The sequence below is a fragment of the Eubalaena glacialis genome, chromosome 3, assembly GCF_028564815.1.
Source record: "Eubalaena glacialis isolate mEubGla1 chromosome 3, mEubGla1.1.hap2.+ XY, whole genome shotgun sequence".
In the NCBI taxonomy this organism is placed as follows: domain Eukaryota; kingdom Metazoa; phylum Chordata; class Mammalia; order Artiodactyla; family Balaenidae; genus Eubalaena; species Eubalaena glacialis.
Genome location: NC_083718.1, coordinates 177661120 through 177682412, shown reverse-complemented (window position 1 = coordinate 177682412; position 21293 = coordinate 177661120). Strand labels below are relative to the sequence as shown.

At 58.5% G+C, this 21293-nt stretch overlaps 1 protein-coding gene across 1 annotated transcript in view; it reads left to right on the top strand.

The window, feature by feature from the left end:
- Positions 1–20914, top strand: part of EPHA8 (EPH receptor A8) — a 33405-nt gene extending 12491 nt beyond the window's left edge. Inside the window, exons 4-17 of the mRNA XM_061187023.1 lie at positions 6864–7019; positions 9222–9557; positions 13746–13870; positions 13946–14108; positions 15376–15469; positions 16458–16525; positions 17341–17505; positions 17705–17890; positions 18174–18235; positions 18807–19016; positions 19781–19930; positions 20017–20207; positions 20481–20654; positions 20800–20914. Coding sequence (XP_061043006.1) covers positions 6864–7019; positions 9222–9557; positions 13746–13870; positions 13946–14108; positions 15376–15469; positions 16458–16525; positions 17341–17505; positions 17705–17890; positions 18174–18235; positions 18807–19016; positions 19781–19930; positions 20017–20207; positions 20481–20654; positions 20800–20914 — 2195 coding nt within the window. The remainder of the gene's footprint in view (positions 1–6863; positions 7020–9221; positions 9558–13745; positions 13871–13945; positions 14109–15375; positions 15470–16457; positions 16526–17340; positions 17506–17704; positions 17891–18173; positions 18236–18806; positions 19017–19780; positions 19931–20016; positions 20208–20480; positions 20655–20799) is intronic.
- The last annotated feature ends 379 nt before the right edge of the window (positions 20915–21293 follow it).

Sequence of the window (21293 nt, the reverse complement as noted above, 5' to 3'; positions counted from 1 at the left end):
GCAAAGCAACTTGCCCAAGGTGACACAGCTAAGAAGTGGCAGAGCTATGATTTGAACCCAGAAGTCTGGCTCCAGAGTCTGGGCTCAGAACCACTAAACTTCTAACCTGTTGGGCGGAGGAGGCGTGGATTGGAATCAGGGCTCAGGGCGAATGTGTGGCGTACAGGGCCATTGTGAGGTTATGCGGGCAGGGGCACCCCGGGAGGACTGTCTGGGGTGGGTATGTCACAGCCTGCCTGTGTTCAGGGGGAACTTATCTACGGATGTGGGGGAAGGGACGGCCAGGAGCACTTGGGTCATAAAATAGCACCTGTTCCCACGGTGTACTGCTGGGTTTCCCATGTCACAGACCAGGAGCCGGATCCAGAGCCCAGGCTGTGTGCATGTGTGTGTGGTCAGCAGACCCCTATGTGGGGGCAGTGCAGCCAGGCATCCTGACAGCCCAGGAACACTGGGGGGGCTGGTGTGCACAGACAGCTGGTGCCCCAGCGATTAGTGGTCTCCACCTGGTTGCCCTTCCTTGATCTCCCCAGGGACCAGACACATGGCAGCTCAGCCACTCAGAGCTCAGTGAAGGCTGCTTCTGGGACCATTGGTTCTCCTGAGGGAGGAGGTGTTCCTGGGCAGGGATCAGAGAGACTAGGGCCTGTCCCCAGACAGCCTCAGTGAAAACTGGGACGGGGCCCTGAAAGACACTAGAAATATCCTCTGAGCCCTTTGCTGGTACGACACAGGCCCTGAGACCACAGTTAGAGGGACCTTCAGGCCTCTCAGTACCATCCCTCTGCCCTAGCCGGCAGGAAGGCCCCTTGGTGCTCGCAGGACTGAGCAGGACACAGGCTGACAGTTTTAGGTGATGTGCAAAGTAGCTTCAGAGTCCAGCCTGGTCCAGCTTAGGAGTTATCTTGCGCCGAGATCTCCAAGACTAGATTCTTCTGTCCAGCCACCCTGCCCTTTCTGGCCCCTCTCTGGGGCTCTCTGATTTCCTTAAGAAATCTTTTTTCATACTGCCAACTGCCACGAGTCTTCACTGTCCTGGACCCTAAACCCCAAAGCACCTTCTGTGACATTTGCCTGTTTCTGGATTTGTTCTACCCTCTGTGGCCTAGTTTTCCAGGCTCTCCAGGCCTCCAGCCTCTCCTGGTTCCTTCACAGACATCCCTGTACTTCTCAACTTCCCTCTGGGTAGTAACAGTAACGACAAACATCCCTGTTGCCTATACAGCTCGCAAGGCGATTCCTAGCACATCCATTCATTGGCTCGTCGTAGCAAGGCAGGTATTACAATTCCATTTTACAGATGGGGAAACTGAGGCTCAAGAGGTAGTGTCCTGCTTAGGTTCAGAGCTGGTGAGAGGTGGAGCTGGGCTCTGAGTCAGGTCTGTCTTACTCTGAGCCATGTGTGTAGGCTTTTCACCTATCCCTGGCCCATCCTGACTGCATTCCTCGCTAGAGCCAGCTCCCAACATCCCCTTATTCGGATGGGGATATAAAGTCCCTTCGTGACAATTTTTTGAGTGTTTGCCATGTGCCAGGCACTTTAATGAGCACTTAGTACACATCATATCAGTTACTCATTCTGTTGGGCATCTACTGTGTCCCAGGCATCAGGAATAGAGACACAGGGCATCCCTGCCTTCGGGGAGTTCACAGTTTCTCATCCTTACAATAGTCCTCTAAGCTAGGTATTATATCCCCATCTTACAGACATGAAAAACTGAGTCCCCTCAACTTAAGTGGCAGAGTAGGGATCTGATCCCATGTTGTCTCACTCCAGAGCCCTGAACTGCTTCCTCTGCCCACAAAGCTCTCTGCGAAGCCCCCTGGGGTAACATTAAAAAGGTTAGTAACCAGGACAGTATAAGCTGTAACAGTCGGGCGGGCTACCCAGTAGATACCTGCTCAAGGTCAGCTGCCCCCAACCCTGGATTGAGCCAGTGAGCACAGCAGGCCACTTGTTTGTACAGCGTGAATCCTTGCCCTTAGGAGGGAGACTGGTCCTCCTGACTTCGGGGTTGGGGCCTCACTCAGAGGTACTGCTCCAGCCTCCTTTTTTGATAGAGATGGGAAGTGGAGCCCAGAGAGGGAATGCGTCTTGCCCAAGGACCCACAGCATGTCAAGGGCAGGACTCTTGGTGGAAACCCCACGGCCTGAGCAGGGGGACCTCCTCAGAGCTGGGAGAAGCCAAGGCCACTCCCATTTCCTGACGCTGCTGGTACGTTAATAAAAAATAATGAAGAAATGCCAAAGCAGGGTTAGGGAATTGCAGCATATTTTGAATTTTACATTTAAATCACAATGCAGCATAATTATGCCAGTTGCAAGATAATTACAGGTTTTATAAAAAATATTAATTCATAGTGCACTGCAGGCAGTGACGTTTGGGGGCGGGATGCCGGTTTTAAATCGCACGAGGAGAGACTATTCTTAACCCTGTCGGTGGGCTTCTGTGATTGTCTGTTAACCTCCTTCGAAGAAACAGCACAGGTACAAAACTGAGGCCCTCCCCGAACGGGAGGCCTGGGCCAGCGGCCCTGCAGTGTCGCCCATCCCCACCCCTCCCTAGTGGGTAGCCCGAGAGTGGGAGAGGATGGGGGACGAGCAGGAGCTGGACACAGACTGGGGGTGCCTTTGCTGGGCTACTTGAGATGGCCTCTCAAAGCTGGAGCCCCCTGCCCAGCCTGAGCGGAGCCTCCTGAGACCCGAGGGGCCCTGGCCTTCTCCATCGGGCAGTTCTGCCTGAGCAAACAGGGCTGGGAGAGGGGGTCCCGGCTTCCCCAACCCGAGTGCCCCCCCCCCCCGCCTTCCTTCTAGTGATAGGAGAAGGGACCCAGAGCTTGAGGCCTGCGGCAGCGGCCAGGCCCATGGCGAGAGCCACCCTCCCAGCTGCCAGGTTCCCATCTCGCTAGTCTCACTCTCAAGGCTCCCCTCAGAAGTGGCTGGGCAGCAGTTGCTTTTACGGAGAAGACAGTAAAGCCCAGGAGAGGGGACCAGCCCAATCACATGGCTTTTTAGAATCCTTATGGAGACCGCACTCGGGCCTCAGGGACCCACGGAAGAATGTCAGAGCCACGCGGAGCTAGTCCAGTTTACCAGCGGGGAAATGGAGGCCCAGAGAGGCGAAGTGACTGACCCAAGGGCACACAGCTAGGAGTGGTTGATTGAATCCCAAATTTCCCAACCCCCTGACCAGAAAGCTCCCCACACTACCCAGTTCCTGACCCAGTGACCTCCCCCCACACGTCACTGCACCCCCCCACCCCCTCCAGAGAGAGGAAGGACCTCTCAGAGCATCACCCAACAGAGCAGCCCCCAGAGTCTCAAGTCCTGGCTGCCGTCCTTTCTGTCACCTGGACACAGAATATAAACCACCTTCTGCGGCCCTAATCATCTTTCTATAAATATCGGAGCGTCTCATTTCGGAGGCGCAGCGTGAACAACGAGCTCTTTTGCCTTCCTGACTGTGTTCAAAATCTGATTTAGAATTAATTTCCTTTGGGCGGCCACTGGCAGACACCTTATTTGTCAAATCTCAAGCTCTTCGTGGGGGAGAGGAGAGAGGTGGCCGGGGTCTCCGTCAGCTTGCCGGCCTGACAGGCGGCCTGGGCAAGGTGCCCTCGGCAGGGGCGGGAGCCCCTCCTGGCGCACGGCCGACACCGGGCACTGCAGACTCCGGAAGCGCCCTGGGTCGACGGGCAGGGCCGGGCCCTAGCCCAGAGACGCTCCATCTGTCTCGGCCATTAATTCCCGGCTCTGCCTCCAGGTCTCCGGGCTCCCCGAGGCCTGGTGATTAGTATTCTTATTCGAGATTATTTTATTTTCATTGAGCGGATTAATCTAGCCTTGACACTTTATAGCCATATGGGTATTAGCCGAGCGTGTGAGAACCGCCCACCGGTGAAGTGGCAGGATGGCGGGGCCGTCTCTAAGCAGAGGCCGGGTGTTGAGAGGCTGGCGGGGGAAAGGCTGGGGTTTGCATCCTGGCTCAGCGGGGACCCTGGGGCGAGGCACGCAAGCTCCCCAGCCTCTGTTTCCTCTCTGCCAAACAGATGTATTCATGCTGACTGCGTACAGTGGTAATGACGAGTGCCAGGCGCTGTGCTCGTGTGAATTCACGTGTATTCACTCTTGTCATCCTCACAACAGCCCTCGGAGGTGGGAGCTATTAGTGTCCCCATTTTCCAGATGAAGACACTGAGGCCCAGCAACTTGCCTAATGTCACTTAGCCTGGGGGAAGGGACTGGAAAAGAAAAGGAACCCAGGCAGCCTGCTCCCAAGTTTCTACCCTTTAACACCTGAGGACTAGCAGAACTCTGAATGGTCAGGGACTCAAAAAACAAAGGCTGTCATGTTGTGCCATGCATCACACCAAGATGTCACCGCACGTGTCCTGATCTGCCCCTCACTGCTCTGACAGCTCCTTGAAAGCAGCACTAGCTCTTACTTACGTCCGGTCTGTGGCTCAGTAAATTTGGGTGAAGGAATAAATAAGGGACAGAATAAGCAAACGGTTCCCGAGATGTTGATCAAGATGGACCCGATCAGTACAGTGAGGAAGAGTGTCATTCAGTTCAGCCACAGGTTCGATAAATGTTTGCTGGTGAAGTGCAAAGCCTGTTTCCTCTGTCTGCTTCTTGGGCTCAGAAGGAAGCTCTTAGGCTGTGCCCCGGGACTGGGCCTCCCCGGGGGGCTTCTGGGAAGAGGAGGGGAGATCACAGGGTGTCAACTAGGACCCTCCCCACAACCCCAAGCACCCAGCCCCCAGTCAGGCCTGAGCCCTCTTGGGGTCTCCCCAGGGGGCAGGAAAGAGGTCTCAAAACTGAGGCCCATTCTCGCTGACTTCCCAACCTATAAGCCCCTTCTGGCTCCACGGCCTCTGAGTCTGGGAAGCAACTTAAGGGCATCATCATTTCTCCTGATTTCAGGTTTTCTCTCAAGTTTGTAGAATTTTACAAATTAACCTAATTTTAGCTATTATGATAAAGAGGTACAATCAAATAAATGACATATCTTTGCAAATGAAGCTTCTCTCAAGCACTGAGTTTTCTAGAACGGGACTTAGCGGAGAGAGATCCCAGTGAGTTTCCTGGTGGTCCCCGTGGCAGAGGAGTTCAGTTCCACGGATGGAGCTGGGAGCTGCCCGGCTGGGCGGCATTTGGTCCTCCTGAACCCCTGGGTTGTCTTTCTGCCCAGAGCAGATAATGGCCGGATTAGCTCACTTTGAAAACTCCCACCAGTGTTGACAACTTCTACCCTGAGCCAGACCCGAGGAACTTTGAGATGAATAAGGCGGCCCTGCCCTATTCACAAGGATCTACCCACACGGAGAGAGAGTCAGACACGCAGATGAAAAAGTACAGCCATCATGTTGCAGGTGGTGAGACCGAACAGGGATGCAAAGAGGGGGAGGGGAGAGGTTGCTTCTGTGTGTGTGTGTGTGTGTGTGTGTGTGTGTGTGTGTGTGTACATGTGGAGATGTGGAACGGTCCAGAAAGGCTTCATCAAAGGCACAGTTAAAATGAATCTTGAAAGAATTCGACTGGGTGACAAAAGAGAAAAGGCACAGCATGTGCAAAGGCCCCGAGACAGGAAACAACTCCTGAGTGTGGGGAATGGCCAGTCCTTTAGTTCGGCCTGAGGGAGAGGGAGTGGCACTGAAGGAGGCTGCAGGGAGGCTTTGAACACCAGGCTTTATTGTTTAGGCCATGGGGAGCCTGTGAGGGTTTGGCCCAGCAGCAGTGTCATTTTAGAGAGTCCCTCAACCCACAACATCTGCACTCCCTGCATGGCTGACTCGTTCTCAGCCTTTAGGCCACAACTCAAAGACCTTCTCAGGGAAGGTCGCTCCTCCCACCATTTACCCTTTGCCACATCCTCTGCTTTATTTCCTTCTGGAAATGATCACAGCCTCATTTACTGTGTCTCCCCCTGCCGTCTTGAAAAATGCCAGGTTCTTGAGGGCAGACACCATGTGGACCTTGTTCGTGGCTGTGTCTCTGGCACAGAATAGGTGTTCATAGATACTGGCTAAAGGAATAGTGATCTCGCGGGCAGTGGGGCTGGGGAGGCGGGGCTGGGGGCCAGGTTTGGAGGCTGCTGTGGTCAGCAGGGGCAAGATGTGTGTGTCAGAGGCTGGAGAGAAGGTCAGATACGAGAAACGAGAAACGTATCAGGTCAGCCACGGTGAGACTGGGAGGGTCAGGAGCCTGCAATTCCTAGACGATCAGCATTGTTCGGGGCGCTTGTAAAACACAGATTCCCAGGCCCCACCCCTGGCTCTTCTAACTCAGTGGCTGTGATGGGGCCGGGGTCTGTGTTTTTATAGGGATGGTTCCACGTCCGTCCGTGTTTGGGAACCTCTGGTCTCATCACACACGTCTCTTCCAGTCACGTTCCTCCCCCACCCCCATTCCCTCTCTGGCTTTCATGTCCCCAGGTCACATCCCTGGGGTTTCGGCCCCCCTCGGATTCTTAGCCTTGACCCCTGCCCCTGAGGCTGGTGCCTCGCTCAAGGACAAGTCCCCTGTGAACGACAGAGCCTGGGTGGGAGGGGCCAATGGAGGCCCGGCGAGGGGGATTCAGAGAGGCTCCTCCCTGTGCTGACTATGGGGCTGGGACTCAGGTGTCAGGGTCCCAGCCTCAGCTCTGCCTCCGACTTGCTTTGCAACCCTGTGTAAGTCAGAGGCCCTCTCTGAGCTTCAGTCCCTCCATCTGCAGATGAGAGTAGGAACGGGTGATGCTGAAGGTCTGCACCTCTGTCCCTCAGGGGACCCCCCCAGGAGCCCCGGGGCCAGAGAGCTGTCCCTGAGGCCCGTCAGGGTGGCCCGGCCGGCTCACCTGAAGCCTCCTTCTCTTCCACAGCCTGTGAGCTGGGCTTCTACAAGTCGGCACCCGGGGACCAGCTCTGCGCCCGCTGCCCTCCCCACAGCCACTCTGCAGCCCCTGCCGCGCAGGCCTGCCGCTGCGACCTCAGCTACTTCCGTGCAGCCCTGGACCCACCGTCTGCAGCCTGCACCCGTGAGTACCACCTCGTGGCCCCAGAACCCTCAAGACTAGGCAAGGACCCCATGCTTGGCCCCTCAAGCTCCCAGAGAGCCAGGTCTCAGCGGGTGAGGCAGGGACAGGTGGCTCTCACGGGCCAGGGGCCAGTCTGGGGATGGGGGGGTGACTCTGACACCTCAACAATGGCCTTGACCTCTCTGGGCTCCCAGCTTCTTGTCATAGGTCACCTGCCATCTCTCCAGGGAAATCTTTCCATTCCTCCCTCGGTCTCTCCTCTCTGCTCCAAAGGGCAGGACAGAACTGGACTCATGCCCTTCCCAGCACCAGGTGGCTTTGGTCATCTTCTAACCCAAGGGTCATGCCAATGTCCTGGGGGCTGGGGTGGGCAAGCTGGGGGACTGCCTGTGAGGCAAGGCGGGCATCAGAGGAGCCGCCCCCACCCCTGCCCCGCATCACTGCCATCCCTGAGAGACTGGTGGGGGCTGCTGAATTTGGGGAGCTGCTTTAGTGTGGGGGGGGGTGCATGATTGTGTATATGGAGTGGGTGTGGCTGCTGTGTGTCGGATTCTGTGTGTGCCTTGGGAGGCCTACAGCGATTGTGACTGTGTGTGTCCTTGTCGGTAGCAGTTCATGCAGAAGATGCCTGCATAGAGTGTGAGTGTTCAAGTGCTTGTGCCCGCGTGTGTAAAGTGTTCTTAGAGGGGTGTGTGCACACGTGTGTGTGCGTCTGGGTACCTGGAACGGACTCATGAGTCCCCGTGGAGCTTGAACGAGCCTGGTTCGTGAGCTCAGCATGAGCACACCTGGCCCTGCAAGGGAGGTGTGCGCCTGGAGAGGGTGAGGCAGCAGCGCGCATGCCCTGTACCTGAGGGGACGCTGAGCGACTCCGGCGCCGTGCCTGCAGGGCTGCGTGACTGTCTTGGCATTTCTGCTGATGCAGCTCCTGCATGGCCTCCTCTCCCCTGGCCCAGAGGGGCCTCTCCCTCCCACCCCCCGCTGGGGAGGAGCTGCAGCCAGCTCAGCCCACCCTGTTCACCAGCCTTGGGCTCTTGTGACGGGGTGAGGGATACTTTACTCGGTGCTGATGGGTTTTGCCCCAGAATTTACCCCAACCTGATCTCCATCTCCCCCTCCCCCAACTTCCATCACCACCCAGCCCCAGACCCCCTGCACAGGGCAGGTAAGGGCCCAGGTGTATTCACATTGCTACACACACGCACACACACACACACACTACACACAGATACACACATCACACCACACCCGCGCGCACGAGTAAACCCTTCTTCCCTCCCTCCCTCCGTCCCCTGTTCTGCCCAGACGTGTGCCTTTGCCCCATGTAGGACCTGCTGGGGCAGAAAGGATTGCTGAGGGGTATGGTGACTGCTCTGGGCTCCTCAGGCCAGGTGAGCCCGGCTCTAGGTCACGAGCATTTGCACTCAGCTGGCTGGACTCCAGTTTCTCTCCAAATCCACAATCCAGTGCCCTCCAGTTCTGGGAATCTTAAGACTGTAAAAGACTAGGCTTTTAGTATTCCGTACCCTGCAGAGTCTAAGGTTCTTTATGATTCTGAGATTCTACAATTCTATTTTCTTAAGATCTAAGATTCCCAGCTTAGGATTCTGAGAGTTGGAATTCCATCGCCCCTCAGGCCCTCCTGGTTCAAATCCCCACCCCCAGGATCCTACCCCAACTCCCAGCCCCCAGCCCCACCCCTCTCTCCAGTGTCCTTGTGCTGCCCAGACTGGGGCTCCCATCCTGGGGCAGTGGGGAGGGGTCACTTGGCACACGGGGCTCTGCTTTTCTCCACCACAGTGTTCAGTGTCATTTACATTAAATCCAGCCAGGGGGTTAAGGAGTGGAGTGGGGGATGCAGATGACTGGGGCATCTCACACCCAGGGTAGCTGCTATGTGCAGTCTCTCCCCAGCTCTGGATGAAAATTTTGTGTAGCACAAACCCCAGGATCCGGGTGGTGCTACATGGGGTGGGGGAAGGGTGGCTTCCGTGCCCAGACCCTGACTGTGCTCCCAATCTGACGGCAGAGACACTGCCTCTGCCCTCGGGGAGCTTCCAGAGGATGGAGTAGGTGTGCCCTTATCCTTAGGGAGCCCCATGTATCATGGGGGAACCACAGCCCTTCCCTGATCTGATGGGGGAGACTAGACCAGCCCGAATACATGCCCTCCACGCCCACCTGTCATTCTCTGCTTTCCAGGCCCCCCCTCGGCACCAGTGAATCTGATCTCCAGCGTGAATGGGACTTCTGTGACCCTGGAGTGGGCCCCTCCACTGGACCGGGGCGGCCGCAGTGACATCACCTACAATGCCGTGTGCCGCCGCTGCCCCTGGGCCTTGGGCCACTGCGAGACGTGCGGGAGCAGCACCCGCTTCGTGCCCCAGCAGACCAGCCTGGTGCAGGCCAGCCTGCTGGTGGCCAACCTACTGGCCCACATGAACTACTCCTTCTGGATCGAGGCCGTCAACGGTGTGTCCGACCTGAGCCCAGAGCCCCGCCGGGCTGCCGTCGTCAACATCACCACAAACCAGGCAGGTAGGCGGAGCCGCCCGTCCCCAGCTCCCGGGCCCTTCGTCCTGTCCTCCCCGGCATCCGGCATCCGAGCACTGCGCCGACTTGCTGTGGCGTTTGGGCAAGTGCCTGCCTCCCTGGGCTCCGCCTTCCTCACCAGGACTCTGAGCTCCAGGCTTTGCGCCCTTAGAAAAGTGAAACATGTTCTATAAGTGGAAGGAAACCAAAAAGCACAGAGGCAGGCTAGCATGGCCATCCCAGGCCTGGGTTCTAGAATTTTCCCTCTCTGCCTCTGTCTCCTCCCTGTTGTAATAGGAGTAATAATACCTGCTCTGTTACTGAGGCTTAAATGAAGGAAATGAAAATGCTTAGCCCGGTACCTGGCCCACGGTACGTGCTCAATAAATGTCATTAAGATATCCAATCACTCTGATTATCATTTTCCAGAACAGCTGCCACTGCTGCCCCTGGGATGGATTTGGTCATACTGGTTTGGACGACAACCACTTACCTCTCTGTTTCTAGCCAGTTGTTGGACTGAAGTTAGCCCCTTTCTTTCCAAATTCTGGTGGGTCCTGCCTGTCGAGTGGCAGCCTGACCCGAGGGCCGCCTGCGGCAGTTTCCCTGTTAACAGCCCCCCTGGCACGTGCCCTGTGGCTCCTCACCCCCGTCTCCTCCCAACACCACGCAGGCCTGGCTCAGTGACTCCGTTCCCACCATGTCACAGAGGAGGAGCTGCGGCCCGGAGCCAGCCAGGGTCACCACATAGAAGTGGCAGAGTCAGGATTCGAACCCAGGTCTGTCTCACTCCCAAGTGAAATAGGCTTCCCCACCCTGAACCCAGGGCACCCCCTCCCTGATGCCAGGGCTTCATCATCCCAAGAGACCCTCATTCCTCTGGCACCTGTGGAGCACCTGTGAGATGCCACGCTCTCTGCTCGGTGCTAGTGACGCAATCGGGAGTAGGCCCTTGTGCGTGGTGCCAGGCCCCGCCCCTGCCCGCGTGTCTCTGGGGGGCCGAGACAGGTGTCCGGCTGGTCAGGGGCGGAGGGCGGGGCAGAGAACCTGCGGCCCTCACACTGCTCCGTGTACTCTATCATTAAAAAGAACAGCCTCCCGTGAGCCTGCACGCCCTTCCAGCCACGAGACTACTTCTCTTCACCTGGAAGCTTCCTTAAAGAGCTGTCTTGCCCTCACATCTGCGTCCTCTCCTCTGTGGGCCTCTTCGGGCACCTCCAGTCGGGCGCCTTTGCCCACCTGTCCCCAGAAATTCAGTTTGCGGTGGGCACTCCACCCTCCCACCCCCCGCTCTTCTTCCCTCCTTCTTGGAGTACTTTTCTCTCGCCTTCCATGCCCAGCCCACCCCCCACTTTCCATCCAGCTCTCCGGCCTGTCCTTCTCCATCTCCACCAGCCCCTTCTCTCTGCACAACCTCCCGAAAGCTGGAGGACCCCAGGCACGTCCGGACCCTCCTCTCTTTCCTACTTACCCAGCTCCATCTTGCCTGAGTGACCTTATCAGGGCCCACGGCTTTGAATTCCACCTTCGTGCTGACGTCCCCCAAGTGTGTCACCAGCACAGGCCTCTCCCCTGAGGCCCAGCTCCCCATTCCCATCTCCACTCGATGTATTTCAGACACACAGAACCCCCAAACCAGCCCCTTCCCCAGGCCCCCATCTCAGGACGTGGCACCACTGTTCATGGGGTTACTTGAGCCCCAAACCCAGCCGTCATCCTTGGCTCTCCCTCCCTCGTGCCTGGTCCACCCACCAACCAGTCCCACTGGGTGTCCCTTCAGCGTGACCCCCTCCACACTCCGACCCCTCCACCCCCCACACACACATGCCCTCGGTCCTAGTCAGCTCAGGCTGCCGTAACACATACCATAGACTGGGGCTTAAAGCACAGACATTTACCACTCAGTTCTGGAGGCCACAAGTCCAAGATCAAGGTGCCGGCCAATTTGGCTCCTGGTGAGAACCCTCTTCCTGGCTTGCAGACGGCTGCCTTCTCGCTGTGTCCTCACATGGCAGAGAGAGAGAAGGAAAGAGAGAAAGAACTCTCTGGTGTCTCTTCTTAGAAAGGCATCAATGCCATCATGAGGGCCCCCATCTAAATCTCATTATCTCCTTAAGGCTCCATCTCCAAATACTATCGGCTCCAGTAGACGAATTTTGGGAGGGGGACACAATTCAGTCCATCACATGTTGCCTGGACAACCCTGCACCATGATTCAGGGGACCCATCAGACCCTCCCCTGCCCACCTCCCCAGCCTCACCCCATCCACTGTCACTGGTCTCTCTCCCTTCCAGCCACACTGCCCTCTGGTCCTCATCCTTGGACACACCAAGCCCTTCCCTGCCCTGGGCCTTGGCCCTGCCTCTCGGTCGGAATGACGTGCTCCTCCCCGTGACGTTCCCTTCGCTGCCTCCTTCAGTCCTCGGTCAGCTGTCCCCCCGCCTCTGGGAGGCCCACCCTGACCACCTCAGCTGAAATGGCCCAGTTCCCTCCTGGGCCCCTGCGGACGTAAGGTCCTCTCCATCACGGCACCCTCTTCATGTCTTTCATGGCACCTAGCATACCTGTAATTATGCATTGATTTGTTCTCTTATTAACTCTGTCTCTTAACTAGACCATAAGCTCCTTGAGGGCTGTCTTGGGCACTGCAGTATCCCCAGGTCCTAGCCCACTGCCCAGCACGTGGGAGTCATTCAGGAAATTCTAGGGGGATGATCCAGTGGACACCCACAGCTCTGGGCTGGGGGCCTGGGGCAGACAGCAGCCCTGAGCAAATGGGGGAGGTCTGTCCTCAGAGACCACTTGCCCCTCCCCTTCCCCGTGCCTCCCCGTAGCCTCTTCTCTGCGACCCCCTCCTCCCTGGAGCCCTCTCTGGTGCTCCGCCCTGTTTCCCTCCCACCTCTGAGCCCCAGTCTCCCGCTGTGTCTGCCCCACTCACACAGCACCTCCTGCCTTGCAAATTTGTTGGTTTTTAAGAGGCACCCATGTGTTCCTGGCGCTGCTGTCTGTCCCACACATACAGTGGTCTTCTCTGATCCTCACCTCCGCCTGGCAGCTGGTGCCCACCAGCTTCACTTTCTGGGTGGAGAAACTGCCCAGAGGTAGTCATGGGCCCAGCCAGCAAGAGACAGGCCGGGTTGTGAAGCCAGACCTGATTCCCAGGCTGGTGGGGTCTCCCCTGTACCACACCCTCCAACTTAACTCTGGAGTTGCTTCTTAATTTTTCATGTCAGCGTCATCCAGCAACATTTATTAGGCACCTACTATGTGCAGTCCCTGTCTCAGGGAGCTCCGACGTGTGCAGAAAGATAGGATACCCAGTTTTGAGGCCAGAGCTGGCCACATGGGGCAGGTGGGGGGCACGGGAGGAGTAGGGCAGGGTCGGAACTCGGGTGAGCAGAGGGGGAAGAGGAGTCCTGCGGCTGGAGGGGTCAGGGAGGACTGGATTGCAGCTCTGAGGGCAGTCCCTTCGGTTTGGCTGTGGGTCGACATCCGACCCTTCCCAACAGACTCATCTCAGGGGTAATTGCTCTGAGCACAGGAGTGGGGGAGGGAATGGGTGGATGAGGGAATGAACAAGGGGGCCAAAGGGTGACCTAGTGTGACTTCGAGAATACTTGGGCTCACCTGGGCCTCAGGCTCAGCTCATGTCCCTCCAAACCCAGGCAGTGAGGGCGTTGGTTCCTTTGATTCTTCCCCTCCCTTCTCCTTTTCTTCCTCCTTCCTCGAGTGCTCCTGAGAGCCTGCTGCACACCAGGCCCTGGGCGGGGGTGGGTGACACGGAGACAGAGACATCAGGTGATGGGGCCTCAGAGTCGACAAGTGCAGCTGCTTGATGGGGCTGGCGGGGGTCCAGCATGCTTCCAGTGGATGGGCTTGGCCAGCGAGGAGGAGGAGACAGTGGAAGTTGGGGGGTCAGGCCTCATCTGGGTCAAGCCAACCCCAGCATCCCAGTTGGGAGCCAGGCTGTGCCAACCCCAGATAACTGACCAGGGTGGCAGCCAATGATTTGCCAGGAGGAGCAGAGGGTACTGGCTCTCCTGGGGCGGCGACAGGACAGTTAGCAAGGTCAGTGTGGCCCAAGCCGGCATCCCTGGGCGGGGCCTGAGGAAGGGGCAGACAGAGGTCAGTCCCCATCATCACCCATCCACCCATCTGACCTGACCGAGCTCCCTTCCCTCCCCCTGCCCCAGCCCCGTCCCAGGTGGTGGTGATCCGCCAGGAGCGGGCGGGGCAGACCAGCGTCTCACTGCTGTGGCAGGAGCCAGAGCAGCCCAATGGCATCATCCTGGAGTACGAGATCAAGTACTACGAGAAGGTACCCATAGGGAAGGGAGAAAGAGGGAGGCCACCAGGCCGGGGACCCTTGGCTGACCACCCCTCCCACGGGCAGGACAAGGAGATGCAGAGCTACTCCACCCTCAAGGCTGTCACCACCAGGGCCACCGTCTCGGGCCTCAAGCCGGGCACCCGCTACGTGTTCCAGGTCCGAGCCCGCACCTCGGCTGGCTGCGGCCGCTTCAGCCAGGCCATGGAGGTGGAGACCGGGAAACCCCGTGAGTGCAGGGAGGGGGAGGGCGAGGGAGCTGGGCCAGGCGCCAGGGCCAGGGCCAGGGTCGTGGTGGTCAGAGGAGGGGAACTAGTACATGCTGAGCTGGTGCATGGGCCAGATCAGCATTTTTACAGGTGAAAAAACTGAGGCTCAGAGAAGGAAAGTTACATGCCCGAGGTGACAGAGCTCATAACAGCCCATTAACTGCAGGCTTTCCCCGAGCATCAGTGTGACTTGCAGGCATCATGGTGCCCTTTGCTAGCAGGATAACCTTATAATCGTCCCAGAGACCCTCTAGTGAGTTGGCAATATCCGCATCCCCATTTTCCAGGTGAGGAAAATGAGGGTCAGAGCAGTAAAGCGAATTGCCCAAGGTTACCCAGCAGAGCAAGACTTGAACCTGGTCAGCTTGGGGACAAACTCTGTGCCCTTCCCCAGTATCATCCTGCGCTGCACCCCCCGCCTCCAGAACAGCGGTTCCCACAGTGTAGTCCAGGACCAGCAGCAGCTGCAGCCCCTGGGAGCTATCAGAAATGCTGATTCTCAGGCCCCACCCCAGACCTTCGGAAGCAGAAACCCTGGCGCTGGGGGCCCAGAAATTTTGGTTTGATCATACCCTCAGGGTGATTCTGAGGCACATTCAAGCTTGGGAACCCCCTGCCCCCATCTCCAGCCCGTTGGGGTCTTCTCCTATACTCAGCACCCTCCAGGGGGGCAGTGCTAAGACAGAGGGTTCAAGGCTGAGTTGATGACCTTCCTCAACCTGGCACCCCCTTGGCACTTGTGTGTCTCAAGTGTTCTTAGGTCTGATACCATGTTGAGACCGCCCAGGTAGGATCCTGCCTGGCTCCATCCCATTTACTGTGTGTCCTTGAGTAAGTTCCTTGAGTTCTCTGGGCCTCGGTTTTCTCATGAGACAACTAACGATAATACTGGGTTATCCCTGGAAGGGATGTGGGTTACTGACTGGAATGTGCAGCTCTCAGTATATTCAGCTTTGTCACTGTTACAGAAACGGGGAGGACAGGCATTTTTGGACTCATACTACAGGTGAGAAAGCTAAGGCTCAGAGAAGTCTAGAGACTCTGCCCAGGTTACACGGTCCCAGGAAGTGGTGGCACCAGGTTGGAAAGCAGGATATTGAAGGGGAAACTTGTAGAGGGGAGGGTGGGGCAGAGGAGGGTGCGGCCTGGCCCCGGGAAGGCTGCCAGACCTCTGCGCCTGAGGCCGGGGCTGAGTGGCTGGCCCCCCAGCCTGGCTTCCCCCCACAGGTCCCCGCCACGACACCCGGACCATCGTCTGGATCTGCCTGACCCTCGTCGCTGGCCTGGTCGTGCTCCTACTCCTGCTCATCTGCAAGAAGAGGTGGGTGGTCCTGGCCCCCAGCCGCCCCAAACCCCTCCCCCGGAGCACTGTGTCTCCTGCCTGCCCCCAGCCCCGCTGAGCCTGGGCTCACTTACAGATACACCTGTTCTTCCTTCCTCCTTCTTGGAACGCTTTTCTCTTGCCTTCCATGTCCGGCTCACACCCCCCCCCCACTTGCCATCCACCTGTCTGGCCTGCCCTCCATCTCCGCCAGCCCCTTCTCTCTGCACAACTTCCTGAAAGCTGGAGGACCCCAGGCTGGTCTGGGACCCTTTTCTCTTTCCTACTTACCCAGCTCCATCTTGCCTGAGTGACCTTCTCAGGGCCCACGGCTTTGAATTCTGCCTTCATGCTGACGTCCCCCAAGTGTGTCAGCAGCACAGGCCTGTCCGCTGAGGTCCAGCTGCCCACTCCCATCTCCACTCAGACGTGTTTCAGACACACAGCACCCCTAAACCAGCCCACCGACTAAGTAGGTGTCAGAACTGGGACAGGACCCAGGTCTGTTAAAACTAAAGACCATGCTCTTACTTACTCTCCCCCTCCCACTCTGTTCCAGAGGGAGGTGGTGTGGGCTTAGGGTCCCACTCAGCGAGAATTGGAAAGATCATCCATAGATGGAGAAACTGAGGTCCAGGGAAGGGAAGGAGCTTGCCAAGGTCACACGGCGGAGTTGGCATCAGAAGCCTCATCTCCCAGCCCCTCTACCAGGGGTGCTTTCGTGTAAAATTGAGCCAATAATACCATAGACTTTGCTGTGAGGGCCAAGTGGACTTGACTTTGTAAATTATATGGTGTTTGTAAATGTCAAGGATGTCACAATTCAGCTGGGTTGAGAGCCTGAGGTTGGGACTCCCCCCCCCCTGCAGGGGAAGGGGCTGGGGTGGCAGAAGCTGACCTGAAAGGGGAAAGGGGGTAGAAGGGAGGAGTTTGGACGTGTCCCTGAACAGGGTCAGGGCTGAAGCCAGGGACGGTCCACCCTCCACAGGCACTGCGGCTACAGCAAGGCCTTCCAGCACTCGGACGAGGAGAAGATGCACTATCAGAACGGGCAGGGTGAGTGCAGGGCCCGGGGATCTGGATGCAGAAGAGGAGGTCACAGTAGGAACCACTGCTGGTCTGGGGGTGGCGCAGGTGGGAAGGAGAAAGGTGCTCACAGAAAAGACTAGAGCCCCAGAGAGAGACAGAGGGCTGTCACAGAGACCCGAGACCCCAGAGGTGAAGTGCTGTGCAACTTTCCTGGGTTTGAAGAGGATGCTAAAGCCCCTCTCCCCAGGGAAATGCACAGATACCGGCATTCACACACAATTTCACATACAACTTTGGGGGGTCATATACTCTTAGACAAGAACCCCTGCTACAGAGGGCTTTTTCAGGAAACCTCAGAAAACAGGGCAAATATGGGGATGCCTACCTCAATGCCCCACTTCTTTGCCCACGGCAGAATCAATCATGGTACTGATTCCCATGGAGCCTGAATGCAGTCTCAGAATCCTTCTTAACACAGTCTTCTAGAGAACCGCTTTCCATCAATCTGAGTTGGCACTGTGATGTGACCTTTTTTGGTCACATTCCTACCCTAGGACAATTGGGAAAGGTCTTAAGGACCCTAAAAGTGACCCCAGAAAAATGACAGACAGGCTCAGAACTCACGAGAAATCCCAAACTCCCCTAGGGACCTCAGAGCTACTCCACAGAGACCCTGCTTTCACGTGGCAAGCACTTATTGGGCACCTACTGTTTGCCACCATATCCTGGGATTCCCGGAGACACTTCTCACTCCACCCCCAGTCCCGTCCCAGGCCCAGGGAATGCTGGGAGAGAATGTCCTCATGGGGCCCACCGATGGCCCTTCTCTCCTGGCCCCTCAGCACCTCCACCCGTCTTCCTGCCCCTGCACCACCCTCCGGGGAAGATCCCAGAGCCCCAGTTCTATGCAGAGCCCCACACCTACGAGGAGCCGGGCCGGGCGGGCCGCGGTTTCACCCGCGAGATCGAAGCCTCTAGAATCCACATCGAGAAGATCATCGGCTCCGGTGAGCTTCAGGGATTGTGAGCGTGGGGACATCACAGGGGGTGCCCAGGGGAAGGACACCCAGTGCAGAGGGACGGGGGAGCCAAGATGCCCGGCATGGCCAGACACTCGGGTGTGTGGGGCTGGGAGAGTGCGGAGTCTGGGGTGAGGGGAGGAAGGTCCCACCGCCCACCCCCTGCCTGCCCCACTTGGGTTCACAGGAGAGTCCGGGGAAGTCTGCTACGGGCGTCTGCAGGTGCCGGGGCAGCGGGACATGCCCGTGGCCATCAAGGCCCTCAAAGCCGGCTACACGGAGAGACAGCGGCGGGACTTTCTGAGTGAGGCATCCATCATGGGTCAGTTTGACCACCCCAATATCATCCGCCTTGAAGGTGTCGTCACCCGTGGTAGGTGCCAGGCGACGGCAGCCTCACCCTGCAGGGCCCCTCCTGCTGGGGTCAGGGCTCTAGGTCCATCCCCAGACCACCCTGCCCTGCCCCATCCCCCTGGCTCAGGTCCCCAGATGACTTGGCAGGGAAGGGGGCCCAGAGCCTGGAACCCCAGTGGAAACCCTACGTTCCCTGGGGCCCTGGGTGCTGGCCCAGCTCCTGGCAGCTCATAGCGGGGGCGGGGGGGACATGTTCCTGATCCCCCCACCAGCAGCCACCTCCTCCCCGTCACCCTCCCCAGGCCAGCTGGCAATGATCGTGACCGAGTACATGGAGAACGGCTCTCTGGACACCTTCCTGAGGGTGCGTGCCCCGCCCCTCCTTTCACCTGGGCCGGGGGAGGGAAGTTCAGTCTGGATGGTGGGAGATAATGTGAGACCTCCAGATACCCCCTCCTCCCCAGAGCTTGGACCCAACAGACCTGGGGAAGGGCGAGCCAGGTGTGGGGAGGGGTCTTCAGGGTCAACCCATCAAACTGCCTTTCAGCCCCCCATCACATGGAAGTCCCTCTGCTGCACGGGTCCTGCTGCCCTGTCCTGCACACAGGCTAAGAGGGGTGCCTCTGTGGGGACCCAGGGCCCCAGTCAGCTGGGAGGCATGGCGGGTGGTGGTGGAAATCCCTAGATTCCCAGCCCTCGCTGTGCCATTTATCTGCTGGGTGCTCTTAGGCACAGGGCGAAACCTCTCTGGGCCTCCATTTCTCCTTCTGCAAAATGGATGACCAGTCACTGCCCCCCTACCTACCTCTCAGGGTTGCTGTGAGTGTAAAGGAGACGTGAGAACAAACCTTAAACAGCAATATGCTTCCTAAGCAGTGAGGCACTTTGTAAACTGCAAAGAGCCTTCCTGAAGCCCAAGCCACGTCCCCCTGCAGACTCACGATGGGCAGTTCACCATCATGCAGCTGGTGGGCATGCTCAGAGGAGTGGGCGCCGGCATGCGCTACCTCTCGGACCTGGGCTACATCCACCGCGACCTGGCTGCCCGCAACGTCCTGGTCGATGGCAACCTGGTCTGCAAGGTGTCTGACTTCGGGCTCTCGCGGGTGCTGGAGGACGACCCCGACGCCGCCTACACCACCACGGTGCGTAGCCCGCACCCCCTTTCCAGCAGGCCCTGGGATGGAGCCCCCCACGTGTCGTTAGGGAAGTTGGACGTTTCAGGGTTGCCTCCAACCTGGGGCGAGTCCTACCTCTTCTCTGCACCTCAGTTTGCACCAAAGCTTTCCCACCTCTGCTCCGTCACTAACTGGCTTGCGGAGATACCAGGGCCGGTCCCCCCATCACTCACTCACTGGGAGATTTGGGGAGAGTTGGCGTCTCTCTGAATCGCCTCCACTATACGTCTGTCTCTAACGTTTGACTAAAAACCAGCATTTTCAAAATGTGTTCTGGGGGGATTTGGGCTTCTCTAGCAGTGCTTTAGGGGCCGCCTTAAGGGCGGAGGGCCTCCACCCCTGCCTCAGTCAGGACCTTCCCTTAAGATCTCGCCCACTGAGCCTCCAAATAAGGTTTCACGTAGAGAAAGGATTTTGTGACCAAAAAAAAACCCTCCAGGGGAGCTGGAAAATTACTAGACCACGTTCTCTGAGCTTCGTCACTTGTTCAGGCATCAACCTGTTGACCGATACTTACTGAGCATCTACTGGGTGCCAGGCCCTCCACCCACTGTCTTTTGTTCAGCCTCCACACCAGCTCCATGTGCAGGTCTCCCCCATCAGAACAGGTGCTCTTGGAAGGTGGAGGCCGTGTCTCTCCAACCAGCCTTCAAGTTTCCCAGCCCAGACCCCTGCCTTCAGCTCCCTGACGAGCTGGGGAGAAGCTCTCAACACTCGTGTGTCCGTCGCAGGGAGGGAAGATCCCTATCCGCTGGACGGCCCCAGAGGCCATCGCCTTCCGGACCTTCTCCTCGGCCAGCGACGTGTGGAGTTTTGGGGTGGTCATGTGGGAGGTGCTTGCCTACGGGGAGCGGCCCTACTGGAACATGACCAACCGGGACGTGAGTGCCGGAGCCTGGCTGGGCAGAGGCGGCCGGGGCCTCGGAGGGAGGGACCGCTCCAGCCCATCGCCGTGTTCCCCCCACAGGTCATCAGCTCCGTGGAGGAGGGGTACCGCCTGCCCGCGCCCATGGGCTGCCCCCGCGCCCTGCACCAGCTCATGCTTGACTGCTGGCACAAGGACCGGGCCCAGCGGCCTCGCTTCTCCCAGATCGTCAGCGTCCTGGACACGCTGATCCGCAGCCCTGAGGGTCTCAGGGCCACGGCCACTGTCAACAGGTGCCTGGCGCCCACCCCAGCTCCGCCCAAGCCCGGCTGCCCTCCCTGCTTGCCCTAGACAAGGCCCAGACTTAGTCCAGGCCTTGGGATGGCTCTGCCCTGACCCCTGGACCAGACTCAGCCTGGGCCTCTGACCCCTGTTCAGACCTCTACTTCCAAGCCTGCGGTCTAACCCTTCAGACCCTCCTTGCCACTGCCGAGCCTAGATGCAGGCTGAGTGGCTGGCGCCAGTGTCTCCTGGCAGACCACTTACCAAGGGCCCCTGTGCCTCAGGTGCCCGCCCCCCGCCTTTGCCCGGAGCTGCTTTGACCTCCGCGGGGGCGGGGGTGGCGGCGGGGGCCTCACCGTGGGGGATTGGCTGGACTCCATCCGCATGGGCCGCTACCGGGACCACTTCGCTGCTGGGGGTTACTCCTCTCTGGGCATGGTGCTACGTATGAATGCTCAGTAAGTGGTGGGCCCCTGGGCACGGGAGCAGGGGGAGAGGGCAGAGGCCAGGGGTGGAGCCGCGGAGGATGGCAGCTCCAGGGATGGGTATGTCCCCGTCTCCACAGCTCCCAGACTCCCAGGTCAGCACCGCCTTCCTTTACAGGGATGTGCGTGCCCTGGGCATCACCCTCATGGGCCACCAGAAGAAGATCCTGGGCAGCATCCAGACCATGAGGGCCCAGCTGCCCAGCACCCAGGGGCCCCACCGGCACCTCTGACCAAACCGAGCCAGCCCCGGGTCATGCCAACCATCAGAGGACTCGCAGGGTTGGCCACCCCAGGCCTCTGTCCCTGCTCCTTGGCTGCCTTCCCCTCAGGTGCCAGGGAGGCCGAGGACTCCACCGCAAGACCTGGAGTTATCTGGGGTCAGGCCACCTGGGAAGCGACCTTTGGTGCCCAGCAGGGAGGGGACACCTGCCCCCAGGGCAGAGGGCCTTCTCTTTCCCAGAGGCTGGGGCCTCAATGCCACTGAGCCCAACAGCGATGTCGCTCACCTGCCTCTGTGTGTGTGCACGTGTGCGTGAGGGTGCCTGTGTGCACGCACTCACATGCTGTAGGGGTGTGATCTCACGAGGTCACAGGAGCCCTCGTGAACAC